Source organism: Hemitrygon akajei, chromosome 8 (assembly GCF_048418815.1).
Source record: "Hemitrygon akajei chromosome 8, sHemAka1.3, whole genome shotgun sequence".
NCBI classification, from domain to species: domain Eukaryota; kingdom Metazoa; phylum Chordata; class Chondrichthyes; order Myliobatiformes; family Dasyatidae; genus Hemitrygon; species Hemitrygon akajei.
In genome coordinates, this window is record NC_133131.1 from 27,248,566 (window position 1) to 27,267,612 (window position 19,047).

At 39.7% G+C, this 19,047-nt stretch overlaps 1 protein-coding gene across 1 annotated transcript in view; it reads left to right on the plus strand.

Moving 5' to 3' along the window:
- Positions 1-19,047, plus strand: part of aifm4 (apoptosis inducing factor mitochondria associated 4) — a 53,841-nt gene that overhangs the window by 15,268 nt on the left and 19,526 nt on the right. Inside the window, exons 9-14 of the mRNA XM_073053491.1 lie at positions 1,769-1,860; positions 6,176-6,306; positions 12,959-13,072; positions 13,545-13,618; positions 13,718-13,781; positions 17,715-17,791. Coding sequence (XP_072909592.1) covers positions 1,769-1,860; positions 6,176-6,306; positions 12,959-13,072; positions 13,545-13,618; positions 13,718-13,781; positions 17,715-17,791 — 552 coding nt within the window. The remainder of the gene's footprint in view (positions 1-1,768; positions 1,861-6,175; positions 6,307-12,958; positions 13,073-13,544; positions 13,619-13,717; positions 13,782-17,714; positions 17,792-19,047) is intronic.

The window sequence follows — 19,047 nt, forward strand, 5'->3', positions numbered from 1 at the left end:
AGAGATAGTAAGAGATTTGAAAGTGGGAAGGGGAGGGAGAGATCCAAAATGATAGGAGAAGATGGGGGGGGGGGGGGGATGAAGCTAAGAGCTGGAAAGGTGATTGGCAAAAGGGATACACAGCTGGAGAAGGGAAAGAATCATGGGACGGGAAGCCTTGGGAGAAAGAAAGGGGGAGGGGAGCACCAGAGGGAGATGGAGAACAAGCAAGGAGTGATTATGAGAGGGACAGAAAGAGAAAGGGGGGGGGAATAATAAATAAATAATAACCAAATAAATAGATAGATAGATAAATAAGGGATGGGGTAAGAAGGGGAGGAGGGGCATTAATAGAAGTTAGAGAAATCAATGTTCATGCCATCAGGTTGGAGGCTACCCAGACGGAATATAAGGTGTTGTTCCTCCAACCTGAGTGTGGCTTCATCTTGACAGCTCTCTAAATTGCATTAATGCCCCTCCTCCCCTTCTTATCCCATCCCTTATTTATTTATTTATTTATTTACTTACTTACTTACTTGTCGCTCTCTCTCCCCACTCCCTTTTTTTCTCTCTCTGGCCCTCTCACAATCACTCCTTGCCTGCTCTCCATCTTCCTCTGGTGCTCCCCTCCCTCTTTCTTTCTCCCTAGGCCTCCCATCCCATGATCCTCTCCCTTCTCTGGCCTTGTATCCCTTTTGCCAATCAACTTTCCAGCTCTTAGCTTCATCCCTCCCCCTCCTGTCTTCTCCTATCATTTCAGAACTCCCCCTCCCGCTTTAAAATCTCTTACTAACTCTTCTTTCAGTTAGTCCTGACAAAGGGTCTCGGCCGGAAATGTCGACTGAACTTCTTCCTATAGACGCTGCCTGGCCTGCTGCGTTCCACCAGCATTTTGTGTGTGTTGCTTGAATTTCCAGCATCAGCAGATTTCTTCGTGATACATTATGTGGTATAGGTATTGTACAACACTACCTTGCAAACCACCGAAAGCTTTAAGCAATGTGCAGCAGAAGAGGTGGCTCAGATGTCCTAAAGTGCTGAGCTGATGTTGGCCCAGGTGCTCTCTAAGTGCGGTCCTGTTTTATCGCATGGGTTTTCATAGCACTTTCCTGATATCAATCAGGATGCTCTTTCATTGGTTGTTTCCTCTAACGTCCTGGTTAATAGGAAGCATGAAGTAACCAAATGTTATATTGTAATAGTCAATGATGCAGAGAATGTATATCTGTGCAATATAATCTTACACCAGAGCTTTACCTGTTCAGGAAATAAACCCTTACAACAATTTCACTCAAACATGTTAGGATTATTTAGGCTATCGTTTGACCCATTTCCCAGTGGTTTTGAATTCACAGTTTAACTTTTCAGTGAACTATTCCACAAATAAAAAGGGTAGAGTGCTCAAAGAAAAACTGGGCAGAGATAATAATACAAAGAGGCAAAGTCTAGAGTACAAATAGTGAACGTAGGTGCACTAGGATGCCCTCCTTTTATTTACACATTGTGATGGCATAATGAGATTTCCTCAAGTTGTCTGTGTAGCTTCAAGTATTCAACATATTTACAAAATATCTTTCTGCGTTATAGTTGCCAATACTACATGTACTGAAAAAGAAAAATATCCAGAAGGAAAGGATTCCAAGTGCTTCCGTCTTAGCAGAGGTTTCCATTCAAAAATGTAAACACACACTTTAATCCTTGGCCTAAATGCTGCAAGTACATGCTGATAGCAGAGGAATGTATTCCCTGAAAGGTTCAGATGTAAATGCGTTGTTTCTGTTATGTTTAGGCAATATCGGTGAACACGGGTAAAAGGAGGGTTGCCTTTAAAGATGGAACCACCCAGCAATATGACTACTTACTGATAGCAACAGGCTGCATGTAAGTGACTGGTTCTTTCTGATTTGCAAATACCAGCTACCTGAATGTGTAGGTCGAATGCTTTCCAACTTGCTTATAACTTTTAATGTTTTTGTTTATATCTAGACTTATTAGATTATCTGAGAATAAGTTGTTCTGTTCAGTAGGAACAATATATGGTTCATCTTGAAACTTGAAATTATGCCAATTTTTCAAAACTCCTTTCATTCCTGTGATAAATTTACTTTATAGCATAACAAATGCGCTGTGTGAACATAGGCCCACATTAGAAACAGTCAGAAAGAAGCATTGAACTGCGGTGTACAGATCTAATGTGATGTGGCAACGTTAGTGACTTTCACTTAATAGAGTTTACCATCGGTATAGTTAGGTTTCTACCTAATTTTTGGAATTTCAATTTCACTTGTCTCAGGGGTAACAGGGATAGAAGAGTTTACAACATAGAACATAGAACAGTAGAGCACAAGAACGGGCCCTTGCCCACGCTGTTCGGCCAAACCAAATAAATTCAAAGTACATTTATTGTCAAACTATGTATCCTATATCCACCTTGTGATTTGCCTCCTTACAGACAGCCACTAAAGAAAGAAACCCAATAGAATTTTTTTTTAAAAGACTGTCAAACACCCAACGTGTAGAGAGAAAAGAAACCAAATTGTACAAACAATGAAAGAAAGCAAACAACTGAAGTCCACAGCCATGAAGCCAGTCGTCACTGTATCTGATCTGGGAGACCACTGGTTGCAGGCCACAGTCTCAGTTCAGTGCAGAAGAGATGTGTAATCCTCGCGGAAAAGTGAGCTGAACACTGGCCCATCGCTCGCCTCTGGCCCCGACACACTGGCGCTTACATTGGTCAAACTTCGGCCTGTTCCTTGCACTCAGACCCAGGCCTTGCCATTTCCGAAATGCTCTCTCAGTCCTGAGCCCTGCCACTTCGATTTGGTCCGTACTTGACCCTTCCAGTTCGGCTCGCCGCTTAAATTGACGAAACCTCAGGTCTTACCTCATTCTCTGGTCCGAGCCCTACCAGTTTGACTCTGCCTTGCATTTGCTCACCTCGCCTCTGTTCTGGCACTTTGAATCACCTCCAAGACTGCTCTAGCAGCTGAACATCGGCTCATTTCCCACTCTCAGGCTTGGTCCTTGTTGCCTTGATTCAGCCCGTACCCGCCACTCCACAATTATCCTGCTCCTTTGGGACTTCAGTACACACTGCAAAAATTAGTAATCAGATTTAGAATTTGATAGGGCAGTGAATACATGGAGGATTTTGAAGACAGAAAAGAAAATTTTAAATCAAGGTGTAATGTACCAGAGCCTATGTTGGCCAGACTGATGGATAGATAGGACTTCATATGTGTTATGATATGTCAGTGGGAATTCTGAAGGACAAATTTAAGATGGTATAACAAGGAAGTTGGCCAGCAGCGCTTTGGAACATAAGATGTAGGAGCAGGAGGAGGCCATTTGGCCTTTCGAAGCAGCTCTATTGTTCCTAAAGACTTCCTGTTGATGTTCTGTCTCAACACCATTCTCCTGTGCTGTCTCAATATCCTTTAATTCCCTTGATAAAGAAAGCTGTGTTTTGAATGAACTTGGCAACTAAGCCTCCATGGCATGTAGCGACTGATTTTATTTAAACTTCATGCACTGTTGATTTAATACTATCTTCAGTATGGCATCAGTGCAGGACATTGATGAGTTAGTTCCTTGCATGCCAGTAACTACCTTATGAACTGCCATCATAAAATGTCTGAAAGTATAAAAGCAAAAAGCAGATACTTGTCCACAGCATATGTATGTGGAAGTCCAAAGCAATTGCAGAAGACTTTAGCAGTAAACCTGTTTAGACACTGTTGTGTTCTTTATACCTACTGTGGGTTATTCATAAAGACACATGTTCTCGAAGAACATAACTAGAATTTTTATTTAACAGCAAACAGCAACCATGTCTTAACATACAAGTTTCTCGATCATTCTGTCAATTCTGCGCATGCTCCCAACTCTGTCTGATCACGTTCTAACACGTGACATGTGATATCACCACATCTTCCTTTCCTTAAAAAGAAAAACAATTAGCAACATTAATCAAAACAAATGCATAATTTAGCATGTCTCTATCAGTCTCTCTGGGGGTTTACAAACACGAGTCGACCTTCTAAGCAGTTCACACAGTTCGTGTTTCGTTGGTATTTTCATGTTTCGTCTGGTCTGCATCAGTTAATGGAAACTCTGAAATTGTCTCTTTCTTGAGGCCTTTGCAAAGAAATCGCAATTCATTCATTAACTGTGTAATCTCTTTTTTTTAATGCTGAGACTTCATCATTTCAATAAAATTTCTCAATTCCTTCACTTGTGCTTTCACTTCTTCAATTGGATCCTGATTCTTGTCACTCTTTGGCTTCAGATCAGTATTGTACTGTACCGGCAAGTTTGGTTATGGTGGCAGTGCTTTGTCAGATGCTGGTAACAAAGGGATGGGTCTGGGATCTTTCTTTATGACTTTTTTTACTTTTGCTGTATTGGAATCAAATTCTGTTCTCTCTCTCTCTCTTTCATCAAGTCACTGTATTCTGACTCTGTGTCACTATCCAGGACTAAAATACTTACCATCAAATTCAGTCTCTCACAGGCAGATAAACCAAGTATTGACTGTACACAAATGAAAGCATGTGCACCATATTTTTGTGTGATACTCTTGCCACACATGTTCCTTTAACTGGAATGTCTGCACCTGAATACCCAGTCACTTTTATATTTGTCTGATGCAACACTGGTCTTGGCTTTAATGCATTAAACTCAGATTCTGCAAGAAAATTTACTTGTGCTCCAGTATCCAATTTAAACAGAATAATGTTTTGGTTCACTTGCAATGGCATAGTCCAGTCATTCTTACTTTGTTTGTTTTCACAAAGCACATCGATATAAAACTCCTCACGTTCATTTTCAAGCACTGCATTTATGTGCTTTTTTTCCCTTTCTACTTCTGCAACAGCGTGAAAAATTATTGCTCTTACCACAGTTGTTGCACACTTTCCGATACTCTGGACACATTTTAGGTCGGTGCTGCTGCCCACAGCGATCACAAAGTTTTTTTTCTTTCAGATGACGTCTTGCTCTCCGTCGGTTTCGTCGTTGCTTCATTATTTTTTCTAACATGTTCGCAGTTATTCACAGCGTGTACGCTGCAGTTCTCAATAAAAAGCTCTTTAGCCTGTGACTTTACGGACTCCGAAGCTTTTCAGAGAATCAGAACTTTTTCCAAGTTTACATCTGGTTCTCTTAAGAGACTTTCTCTCAGACCGTTATCCAGAATGCCGCAAACAATTCTTCCTTTAATGAGAGAGTCCGTCAGCTCTACATACTCGCATGTTTTACTGTGATTTCTCAATTCCGTAACAAATTGATCAATCGTTTGACCAGCTTGCTGCTTGCATGTAAAGAATTTGTACCGTTCATACGTAACATTGCGCTTCGGTATACAAAATGCTTCAAACTTGTTGATTATCGCTTTTAGATTCAAATTATCTCCATGCTCAAAAGTAAAATGGTTATATGCCTCAATTGCTTCATCACCAATCACGTGGAGTAGAATCGCAGCTCTAGTTTTTTCTGATTTATTTTCTGTTCCGAACACCGATAAATAAATTTCAAATGCTGTTTAAATCTTTTCCAGTTTTCAGCTATGTTCCCAGTCAGCTGAAGTGTTTTCTGAGGTTGTAAAACTTCCATTCTTAAAGCTGTTAGCCAACAACAAAAAAGTTTGTGCTTCTTTTTCGATTATCTTTGCTTCTCCCGTGTTAGCGAAACGAATTATTCTTCCAGACCGATTTCTGACACCATGTTGCGTTCTTTATACATGCCGTGGGTTACTCATAAAGACACCTATTCTGGAACAACATAACTAGAACTTTTATTTAACAGCAAAACAGCAACCACGACTTAACATACAAGCTTCTCGATCATTCTGTCAATTCTGCGCATGCTCCGAACTCTGTCTAATCACGTTCTGACATGTGACATGTGATATCACCACAGACACATGTACAGTATATGAATAATTTCAAGTGCCTTCTAATTAGTTTTGAACTTGGGAATGTTTTTTCACCAAAATGTGTTTTTTTTTTAACATAATAGTTCCTCAGATCTGTTTATTTTGTCTTGAGATTTCTTTTGAGTTGATTGTTAATTCTACTATATAATCCTTCAAAATTTCTAGTTTTGACATTATAGCAACAGAAAAACATATTTGATATACATCAGTTCCTTGGAGTTCATTTTTGTTTGTAATATGTGATATGTTTAAATGCAGACCTCGAAAACTTAGTTGTCCAGGAGCAGATCTAGAAAATGTATTTTGCTTGTATACTCCTGAAGATGCACACAAAATTCATGAGTTATCAAATGAAAAAGACGTTGTCATCGTGGGCTCCTCATTCATTGGTAATTCCTTTACATTTCCTGCTAAGAAGGTCACTAGTGTTATTGTGGGTTGAGTAGCCCTTATCCGAAATTCCAAAATCCAAAAACCTCCATCATCAGCGTATGAAAAAAAAAAAATTCACAAGGCTCTGGAAAGGTTGCCAGGTGATGCACTGGTCTTTGTGTATCACAGATAGTTCTGAAAAGTGACATCATGTATGTAATGAACAGAAGTTAATGAAAAAATACAAAAATACTGCATAAAGCAAAAAATGAACACCTTGATCGTGTATTGAAAGAATTAATTTATCATATTCTGATCATGAAACAAGCAAAGATCTGTCACAAAGAACTGAAAGTTGAAGGTAATTGTGAATATTCAGCAGTCTGGAATTTAAGAAAAGGCACAGAATTAAATTTTTAAAACAACTGCCGATCACAAAAATCCAGCAACAGAACAAGTCAATGTTGCTGATATACCTTACATAATAGTATTACATTTTTATCGTGTTGCTAATGAAAATCTAACACCAGAACAAGTCTACAATGCTGATTGTTTTTATACCTCACATAAAACATTAAAAAAAGTAAAATACAATACATGTACAGTAAACTTTTAATCAAAATGCAGTATCAAAGGTGGAGACTGAAAGTCTGCCGTTGTTAGTTGTTGCTCAACAGCTGATTCAGGTCTTCTCCCGATGCTGCTTTTTTTACCCAACACACATTATATTTTCATTCTATTAATTCAATGTAATAATTTTTATTGTTGAGTACACATGTGTAATGAACAAGTGTAAGCTAAAGACTGCTTACCAGCAGCACATAAATTCAGAGTCGGAAATGAGGGCGACCCCGAGCTATCTCATTAAATAGTCCAAAATCCCCAAAAAAATCTGAAATCCAGACACTTTGGCCCCAAGCATTTCAGATAAGGGGTACTCAACCTGTATTTCCATTATGTTTCCATTATTTTATGGTCATCAAGAAACGCACTAATACCCTAGGAACTAGTTTATAACTCCATGTCACTCCATTGTACATAATGGTGTGTCTACACTGGAAGTTCTGTTGTCTGTAATATGAAGAAAAATAAGTGCTACAAGATATGTTACCAACATTACGTATTGTGTGTGGTATTGAATGTATCAGTGATAATTACTGTAAAGGCTGTTTGACTTGTCTAACAATGACGTACAGAATGATTCTAGGGAGCACATATTTCACATTAATACCTTAGTAACAATTTAAACTTAAGCATTGCAAAATGCCTCAAAGGCGCAAGTGTTTTGTATAACACTGTTTAACAAAATTAGACACCAAGCCTCAAAATGAGAGACTAGCACAGGAAGTTGGTTTTAAAGGATGTCTTGAAGACTGAAAAAGGATCTGTTTATTCCCGTAGTTTGCTTTCAATTCTCAATCCATTGTCAGAATTCTATCCCCAATTCCAAGTGCTCTAAATGTGTTGACCAACCCCAGAAGATTAGATTCATAAAAGATTATGTTCCTTTCATAAATGCCTGTTGATTCAACTCAATCCTATTATTCATTCAAAGATATTTGTTATTACGTCCTCATTAATAGACTTAACCATTTTCACTATAATTACCATTGGGCCTTTTTCCTCTGGACTTCCAGACTTAAAAGAACTTCTTCTCATTTGCAACCAGGTTTCTGAACTAATCACCTCTTTCCCAATGCTGCTGCCACATTATTATTGTATTTTTATTTTTGCTCATCTCAAGCTGGTAAAACCTGAGGTATGGGCATTGCCAAGCAGACTCATTACACAATTACAAGGAACTTTTGGACTATTCTAGTGGTGTTTAGCATTGTGGCTGTTGGGAGATTTACATAAATATTGCTGTGTAGGCCTAATTGCTTAATTCCATTGTGTAGTGACTTTGGGGTGATACCAGTTGTAGATATTACTATCAGGACCAAGTATACTCTTTTCATGTTCCAAAGTCTTTCAATTTCCTCTTTTAATTCAGCATATTTCTGGTGTTTTTCACTTAATATTATATGTGTTTGGAATGGCTATATCTATTAAGTAAGTTGTTCTTGCTTGTTCACCCTGCAATATTACATCCATACAGTTATTATGGATTGTCCTAGCTGTATTAATGGCTTGTATTTATAGTATTATTCTTCCTTTTCTTCTTCCTCTTCCATTTTCTATTCCCCTTCTTTCACTGTTTTTTTCCCCTTCTTCCTCCTCTTCCTCCTCCTCATCCCATCACCCCTACTGGGGTTGTAGGCCGCTGACAGCTGCTCGCCAGAGTCCTCTGTCCTGAGCCTGCCTTTCGAGTTTCCCAGGTGTAGCCCGTCTTCTTGGTGTATCCTTCCTCTCCCAGGGATGAGGTTTTTGAAGCTTCTGTTGGTGTTTCTGTAGCACGGATTTTTATTGGGGGAGTGGTCCTTTCTCAGCCAGGCTTGGGATCATCCATGGCCCAGTTGCTGCCACGTTCTTGTACTTTTAACTCAACCCCTCTCAGTTATTCCACTATTGTCACTTTAATTTTGTTTTGCACTACTACAGATTACACAACAACCTTTGCACCATTCTGCTGTTTCGTGTTCATTATATTTATTGCTGTATTTGTTATTGCCATGTATACTGTTTACTCTGAGAGCTTCATACAAACAAGGCATTTCATTACGTCCTTGTGTAAATGATAATAAACTAATCTAATCAAATGGGTGATTCCGTTTTATCCCTCCATCCTTTCTTAAATAGTGGTGTCGTAGTTGCTACTCCTTTAAAACTCTGGCATGTAGATCATTGGACACTTGGGATTTAATGATTGTTGATGTCGTCAATATTTTTCTAGTAATACCTACTTCCTCGGTTCTTCATTCCCTCATAGTTCTGCCTTTTTTTCTGTCTTCCATGCGTAAAACCATACTGATAAATCACAAGTTAAAGAGTGATACAGCACAAAATCAGGCATCCCAGCCACTGAGCCTTGTCAATCATTAAGCACCCATTTACACTAGTTCTCCACTAACTCACATTCCCGTCACCTCCTCTCAAATTCCTCCAGATATCTACACGTTTGGAGCAACTTACATTGGCCAATTAACCTAACAGTCGCACATGTTTGGAATGTCGGTGGGAACTAGTGCACCTAGAAGAAACTCTCACAGTCACGGGGGGGAGAGGAGGAGAAGTCACACGTGCGAACTCCACATGGGCAGCACCGGAGGTCGAGGGTGGCTGGAGCTGTGAGATCGCAGCTCTACTTTAATTCTTAAATACTTATGCCACTTCCTTATTCCTTGTATCTGCTTGTAGGGGTCTCACTCTCTGCTTGTAGAACTTTCGGCCCAATAGTTCATGCTGCGAAATACCTTCTAACACTAGGTTCATACGTACACAGAGTATGGCTTTGCAACTCATTTTCTGATGTGCCTGTGCCATCTCTGATGCCCTTTTAACTGCTTGGCCACATTTTAAGAATCTACGGACATCTACTCTAAGCCCGTGTTTTCCCTCCATTCAGTATCCTGTCATTTGTTGTTCATATCCCTCCAGAACAATCTTTTCTCAGGCTAAGTTACCATCAACTGGCCAATTCCAGTCCACTTTTGTTGTTTTACCTAGCTAAATTAAAGGTTCAAAGGTTTATCGATGATCAAAGTATACATGCGGTATACAACACTGAGATCCGTCTACTTCAAATAGCCATTAAGCAAAGAAAATAATGGAACTGATTCAAGGAAAAAGCATCAACCTCCCCCCCCCCCCCCCACCCCCGGGACTGCGAGAACATCAAACCCCAACTCCCACCCCCCCCACACAAAAAAACTTACAAATTGCTCCCACCAAATTAAATTGCTCAGACAGTAACAAGAAAGAACGGACAAAAACACAGAATATAAGACCTTAATACTGAGGAGCAGAATTAGTCCATTTAGCCCATCGAGTCTGCTCCACCATTTCATCAAGGCTGATCCAATTTTCCTCTCTTCCCCAATTTCTTCCCTTCTCACCATTTCCCTTCATACCTTGACTAATCAAGCATCTATGGTCTTATAAAAGACTTAATGTTCTAAAGTTGGCCTACTTCAATTAAAAAAAACACTCCTTTTATCTTAGACAAATCAAACTGAATTAGTACTAAAAAGAAAGTGCTTCCCCCTCCCCCCACAAGGTTCCTCCCCAGTTTCATTCCCTAAAACTAGATTCAGATTTATGCCCCCTCCCAATAATCCCTTTTATTGGTTAAAAATATTCACTTGATTGCAAGCTAAGAATCCTGTGCTCTCCATATGTTTTACGTTCCCTGCATCTCAGTCAGTATAAGGGTAATTAAAACCTCCACTATTACTGGCCCAAGTGCTCTTGCACGTGTCAGAAATTTGCTCTGTTGCTTTGTTAGCTCTAGTTGGAATTTTGTAATGTACTAGTGTAATTGCCTCTGTTTTTGTTCTTTCATTCAACCCATGCAGCTTCCAAATCGCACCCCATCTTACACCTTAAACAATGTTGCAGCTGTCCTTTTAAATCCTTCTCTACATCTACTGTACAGCAAAATTAAGTATCTAGTCTTGCCCCTTTTTAAAGATATTTTTGTGCACTTCTATGTCATACATCCACAGAGCTACCTGTGGCATCAGTTTATCTGCCTTATTCGCCATTCTCCTTGCATTTCATTATATAAAGGCCATTGCTGAGTTAAGAACATCCGGTTTATGGACAACACTATGTATGAATGTGCTCCTAAATATTATTAAAATCATTAGTCTGACATACTTATGTACATACATTTCTTCCTGGCTTTGCCTTCTATCCACTTATAGTACTTGTCCTTATGTGTTTTTGATGATATTCATTACAATACTGTGAAGGGGCAGTTACCATATTGAGTATTATTTATTTTCCAATTTATGGACATCTGCTAGAACAGAATTTATTTGTACCAGTAATTACAGTTGGGCTTTGTTACCGAATCTTTATTTTCCCTGCCTTTAACTTTCTCGTACCCACCAAAATAAGTAAGAGGATGAGGACTTACTGCTGGAAAGGGTGGTTGTGACAGATATCCTCAGGATATTCAAGGAAATAGATAAACCCTTGAAATGATGTGTAATGCTTGGCCAGGGAGCTGTGGTTGAGTTTAGACTAAATAGCTGTTTTAGTTTGTCCAGCAGGGAACTGTGGACTGAGTGAATTCTTGATTTTGTTTTTTGATTCCAGTTCAGTATCACAGGCAATTTAATTCTGATGTCAGTTTGCGAACCTACGTCAAACAGTCAAAACACTCATACTTCCTGGAGTAACCTGAAACCTGTAATTGAAGATTTTCTTAAAATTCCAGCAGCGTAATAGCTATGAATTAAGTGACCCTGGGATTTTTTTGTTGTGTCATATTACTAACATGACTTCTGGGATAAGTAATGATCAGGAAGTACTACCAGCACGAATTCAGTGTAAAAATGTACAGGGTAGTAGGTGGGATTTGGCCCATTTGAGTCTATGTCAACCAAATCTGGATGTTAAGTTATTCCCTCTTTCCAGCTCTTGGGTTTGTGACCCTGTAAGTTATAGCTTCCAAGGGCTCTTCCATGGATTTATTATATGAGGCTGGTATTTATTTCTCCCACTTCTTTTTAAGAAGTGACCATGGAAGAGAAACAAGAAGAGAAACTGAATGAAATTTGTCTTTCTTCACCACTTCCTCCTTCACTCTATTCTTCTACAATATTCACCCTAGATATCATCTTCTCTGCTGAGGATAATAGGACACTCGTATTCTCAAATTAGTCTTTTCATGATTTTGTACACCTCAATTTAAGCTCTCTCAGCCTCATTTGAACCAATGAAACAATTGTAGCCTCATCACTATCTCCTCTCTTCATAACAAGTCTCAGGCCCTGGCTATATGAAGAGTCTCATCCAAAACATTGACTCTTTATTCCTCTCTATAAATGCTGTCTGACTTGTTGAGTTCCTCCAGCATATTGTGTGTCTCAGTCTGGATTTCCAGCAATTGCAGAATATCTTGTGTTTCTGGCGATATCCTTTTACTGTACATTTTCTTTGATCTAAACGTTTCTTAAATGCTCTGTGGGACTGCCTTCTAGTGCTAGGGATGGGCCTACAGGCAACTAAATAACTACAGCAAAAGAAGATAAATTATTTTTCCATCTCAGGCAATTATTTGAAATCTTCAGTTTTTCTTCTAATCACTAGTTGTTTCTCCCCTCCCCTCCAAAAGTTTACATTTATCTTGCACATTTTATGTATAGAGGACAGGCAAATCCTCAGCAACACGTAAAACACGTTGGAGGAGCTCAGCAGGTCGGGCAGCATCCATGGAAACGAGCAGTCAACGTTTCGGGCCGAGACTGCTTGTTTCCACAGATGCCGCCCCACCTGCTGAGTTCCTCCAGTGTGTTGTGTGTGTTGCTTTGATTCACAGCATCTGCAGTATACTTTGTGTTTAGGCAAATCCTCAGTTTGACAAGTTCTAAGAGTCAGAACTGAGATAACAGAGCATTCCCCATATACTACAACAGATGGAATGCCAGTCTGAATTTTATCTGTGAAAGCTATATTTGAACCTTTAACTTTCAGGTGCAGGGCCATTGTTAGTACATGCATGACTTCATAAAATGAAGTAATGTAAATATTTTACTTCAGATCTTTCCTTTTGTCTTCCAGGAATGGAGATAACTTGGTACCTGATTAACAAAGCTAAGTCTGTGTCTGTGGTTGGAACCAGCAAGGTTCCCTTTCAGGATGTGTTGGGAAGAGATGTTGGCACTGCAATAATGAAGTTAAGTTGCCAAATGAAAATTCAGTTGTCTGAAAAGAACACAATTCAAAATTTGCAGATAATCTGTTGGACATAAAATTTGGTTTAGGAAGTTGTGAAGGAAATTGAAAGTGGGAAAGAAAAGCTGCACTTGTAGGAAATCAAAGTGAAAGCATAGGAAATCCTCATCAGGTCAGGCAGTGTCTATGGGAAAAGAAACATAATTAATATTTAAAATTAAAATATTTTTCCTCCTATAGATTTTGTCTGACCCACTGAGTGTTTTCTGCATTTTCTGACAAAATCCACTGATCTGAATCCTAACTTTAGCCATGTTTGTCTTAATTAGTGAGAAAATACTGAAAATATCTTCCATTGCTGATCAAGAAAAGCACTGAGGTTTATTTCAATCTTCCTCTTAGCTTTTAATATAAGCTTATATTAATTCTTCTTCACTTTGTTTTGATTTGAAATCCTTCTCTGTAACATTGCAGAAATTTGAAGCGGCAAATGTGAAGTTTTACATGGAAAGTAAAGTGACTGAACTCAGGGGACAGAATGGATTGGTAAACCCAATGAAAATTGAATCATTTCAGCAATTAGCTTTTGTTCTATCTTGCATTAATTTTTGTAACTTACGCAAACTATTTTTCATATATTTGCAGTTGGAAGAAGTTGTGCTCGAAAATGGAATGGTTCTTCCAGCAAACATCTGTGTAGTTGGAATTGGTATAAACTTACCCATTTTTTAAACCATATATTTGGTTAGAATCATATATAGACCATAGAACAATACAGAACAGGAGAAGGCCCTTTGACCCATGAATCTGTACTGACCACCATACCAAATTAATTTAATTCCATCTGCCTGCACTTTGTTTATATCCTTCTGTTCCTTGTCTGTTCATGTGACTTTCAAAATACTTTTTAAATGTTGCTATCATATCATATCATACCCCTGATAGTGTGTTCCAGGAACCTATCATTCTCTGTGCAAAGACTTGTGTCATAACTCTCCATTAACCATTTCCCCTCTCGCCATAAACCCATGTCCTCTAGTTTTTAACATTTATACCCTGGAGGAAAAACTGTGATTATCTAACTTATTTATGCCTCTCATAATTTGACAGGACATATTTCTGTCAGATTTCCCCCCAGCTTCCGATGCTCCAGAGAAAGCTATCCAAGTTTGTCCAACTTCTCCGCATTTTAATCCAGGCAAAGTCCTGGTGGACTCCTCTGCACCATCTCTATACCTTTCCTGTACTGTGGTGACGTGAACTGCATACGTAACTCCAAATGTGATGCAACCAATGTTTTCTACAGTTGCAGTATCACTTGTCAACTACTGTACTCAATGCTGTGAACAATGAACACAAGCATGTGTATCTCTTTTATCAATTTGCTTTGCCACTCTCAGAGAGCCAAAAACTTGGGCCCCACTATCTTTCTGTACATCCGTCCTGCCATTTAGACAATGAGACACAGGAGCAGAATTAGGCCATTCAACCCATTGAGACTACTGTGCCATTTCATCATGGTTGATCCATTTCCCTCTCAACCACAATCTCCTGCCTTCTCCCCATAACCCTTCATGGCATGACTAATCAAAAACTATCAACCTCCTCCTTAAATACACCCAATGACCAGGCTAGCACAGCCATCTGTGGCAATAAATTCCACAGGTTTGCTACCGTCTGGCTAATGAAATTTCTCTTTTATCTCCATTCTAAATGAATGTCACTCTATTCTGAGGCTGTGCCTTCTTGTTCTAGACCTAACAGCATAGGAAACATCCTCTCCACATCCACTTCCAGAGACAGATTTCAATGAGATCCCCCTTCATTCTTCTAAGTTACAGTGCGTAAAGGCTCAGAGCTATCAATTATTCCTCATACCCAGAAGTGGCCTTTCATTCCCAGAATCATTCGCATTAATCTCTTCTGAACCCGCTCCAGAACGTACATCCTTTCTTAAATAAGGGGTCCAAAACTGCTCACAATATTCAATGTGAGGCCTCCCGAGTGTTTTATAAAACCTCAGCATTACATCCTTGCTTTTATATTCTAGTCCTCTCAAAATGAATGCTTAACATTGTATTTGCCTTCCTCACCACTGACTCAACCTGCAAATTAACCTTCAGGGAATCCTGCACAAGGATTCCAAAGTCCTTTACACCTCGGATTTTTGAATCTTCTCCCTATTTAGAAGGTAGTCTTTGCTTTTATTCCTTCTACCAAAGTGCATCACCATACACTTAAACCAACACTGTATTCCATCTGCCACTTCTTAGCCCATTCTCCTAATCTGTCCAAGTCCTTCTGCAGCCTCCCTGCTTTCTCAACACTACCTGCCCCTCACCTATCTTTCTATTGTCTACAAAGCCATCAAATCTGCTAGCCAAATCACTGACATACAACATAAAAAGAAATGGTCCCAACAGCAACCCCTGCGGCTCACAACTAGTCACTGGCAGCCAATCTGAAAAGACTCCCTTTAGACCCACTCTTTTCCTCCTACCAATCAGCCAATGCTCTATCCATGCTAGTATTATTCCTGTAATTCCTTGGGCTCTTACCTTGCTAAGCAGCCTCATGTTCCGCACCTTGTCAAAGGCTTTTGGAAAATCCAATTACACAACTTCCACCGATTCTGCTATGTCTGTCCTGCTTGTTATTTCCTCAAGATTCTAACAGATTTGTCGGGCAACATTTTTCATTAAGGAAACCATACTAAATTTTGTCTATTTTATCATATGCCTCCACGTACTCCAAAACCACATCCTTAACAATTGACTGCAACATCTTCCCAACCACTGGAATCAGGCTAACTGGCCTATAATTTCTTCTGCCTCTCTCTCACTCCACAAAGAGTGGAGTGACATTTGCAATTTTCCAGTCCTCTGGAACCATTCCAAAATCTAGTGATTCTTGAAAGATCATTATTGATGTCTCCACATTAGTTCATTAGATAGACTACACCCCAGGGTACTGTGGGGTATAGTCCATCTGTTCTAGGTGATTTATCTACCTTTAGACCTTGCAGCTTCCAAGCATCTTCTCTCTACTGACAGCGACTGCACTTGCTTCTTCTCCCGCCACTCTTGAACTTCCGACATACTGTTAGTTTCTAACATAATGAAGATAGACGCAAAATATTTAATAGTTCATGCGGCATTTCCTTGCCCCCCATTACTACCTCTCCAGCATCATTTTCTAGTGGTCCGATATCTACACTCGCCTCTTCTACTCTTTATATACCAGAAAAATATGTTCGGTATCCTCTCTGATATTGTTGGTTAGCTTACCTTCGTATTTCATCTTTTTCCACCTTGTGGCTTTTTTTAGTTGCCTTCTGCTGGGTTTTAAAAGTTTCCCAATCCTCTAACTTCCCACTAACTTTTGTTCTTTTATATACCCTCTGTTTTGCTTTCATGTTGGCTTTGTCTTACCTTGTCAGCCGTGGTTGCGTCATTCTGCCTTTAATATACATCTCCTTTAGGATGTATCTATCTTGCGCCTTCTGAATTGCTCCCACAAACTCCAGCCATTGCTGTTCTGCTGTCATCCCTTGCTAGCGTCCCCTTCCAATCAAATTTGACCAACTCCTCTCTCAAGCCTCTGTAGTTCCCTTTACTCCACTGTAATACTGCTACACCTGACTTTAGCTTCTCCATCTCAAATTGCAGGGTGAATTTGATCATGTTATGATCACTATCTTCTAAGGGTTCCTTTACCCTAAGCTTCCTAATCAACTCTGGTTCATTACACAACACCCAATCCAGAATAGTTGATCTCCCAGTGGGCACAACCACAAGCTGCTCTAAAAATCCAACTCTTGGGATCCAGCACTAACCTGATTTTCCCAGTCTTCCTGCATATTGAAATCCCCCATGACTATTGCAACATTGCCCTTTTGACATGCCTTTTCTATCTCCCATTGCAATTTGTAGCCCACATCCGGAGTACTTTTCGGAGGCCTGTATCTAACTCCCATTAGGGTCTTTTTACCCTTGCAGTTTCTTAGCTCTACCCACAAGGATTCTTCATCTTCTAATCCTATGTCACCTCCTCTGATTTCATTTTTCCCCAACAGAGCCTCACCACCCCCTCTGCTTACCTGCCTGTCCTTTTGATACAATATGTATCCTTGGATGTTTACTGAATATTTTCTTTTTACATTTGACTTCCAATGTACAACACCTCACACTTGTCCGGATTAAATTCTTGCCTTTTCTATGTTGAAATTTCTAAATGATTTATATCCTGCTGTATGTTTTGACAATCTATCTACAAACTTGCCTCTACCTAAACAGCCATTCTGTATCCTCTTACAAATCATATGAATAGGCAGCTAATGACACCTAATTACTTCTGCCTGCACATGGTAACTATCACTGGTTCATATAATTAGAAACATAGAAAGCCTACAGCACAACACAGGCCCTTCAGTCCACAATGCAGTTTCGAACATGTACTTACTTTAGAAATTATCTGAGGTTACCCATAGCCCTCTATTTTTCTAAGCTCCATGTACCTATCCAGGAGTCTCTTAAAAGGTGCTATCGTATCCGCCAATTGTGAATCGTTTAGTTTTTTCCCCCTAAGGGGCTGTCCTCACATGATCTTTTTCTCTTATATAAACTGCTTGCTGTGTGGAAAGGAGTGGTACCCGCAACAGATTACCTTAACAAGAGTGGCATAAAAACTGATTCGAATGGTGCAGTTATTGTCAATAAGGTAGAAATTGTTTTACGTTTTACCATTGATTCCTTGATTTAAATGATAGCATTTCCACTTTGGAATGATCTGCCGCTTTTTCACCTGTGCTAAGTAGGGCATTTCCTCCTTGATTTAATTCTTTAGATTTTCCCTGGCTGCAAGCCAATTGAAACGCTTAATTTTCGTTCTGGTGTACCTTACAATGTAAATCACTTGTCTGAAACAGAAAACTACATGGGGAATCTCATGTCGGAAAGGGATTACATTTTTTTATCAGTTGTTTCCCGGAAAATAGGACGTGATGAGTCAGTAGTGAATTGAAAACATGGAGTTAATGGCTAAATGAAATTTAATGTGGATAGAATACAGGAGGCAACGTAAGACCGTAGGCCATAAGACATAGGAGCAGAAGTAGGCCATTTGGCCCATTGAGTCTGATCTACCATTCAATCATGGCTGATCTTTTTCCATCCTGCTCAGCCCCACTCCCCAGCAATCTCCACGTAACATTTGATGCTGTGTCCGATCAAGAACCTATCAAGACCTGCCTTAACTACATCCAATGGTCTGGGCTCCACGGCTGCCTGTGGTAATAAATTCCACAAATTCCACCCTCTGGCTAAAGAACTTTCTCTGCATCTCTGTTTTAAATAGATGCCCCTCTATCCTGAGGCTGTGCCCTCTTGTCCTAGACTCCCCAACCATGGGAAACATCCTTTCCACATTTTCAATACATGAATGTGTAGGGAGGGAGGAGCATATCAGGTCAGTGCAAATTTGTATGTTGTCATGATAGATATAGTCATAGAGCACTACAGAACAGAACCATTCTCTATGGCCCATCTAGTCCGTACTGAACTGTTACTCTGCCTTTTCCCATCAACTCGCACCTGCATTGCTAAGTGGCTTTAGCAAAGAATGATGGGAGTATTACACAGATAGAGCTGAGTAATCTTTGTAATGGACAAGATGTTTTGTTTAAAGCGTAACTGGACACCGACATTGTGTGTTTCCTGTTTAGAAAATTAGTCAAGAAAGGAGAAGGTGTCAATGACAGGGGAGTAAAACTTGTAATGTGAAAGCGGTAGTGTGTAAGAGGAATGCCTTCAGTGCCTATGATGTAGAGCCAGTGGAAAACAAACTGCTGGAGGAACTCAGCAGGTCAGGGAGCATTTATAAAGGGGCCCAGTGATGTATTGCATCGAGACCCTTCAACAACACTGCAGTTTACAGTTTATCTTGGTCTCCATTACTGCATTAAGGTCAAGAAAGAT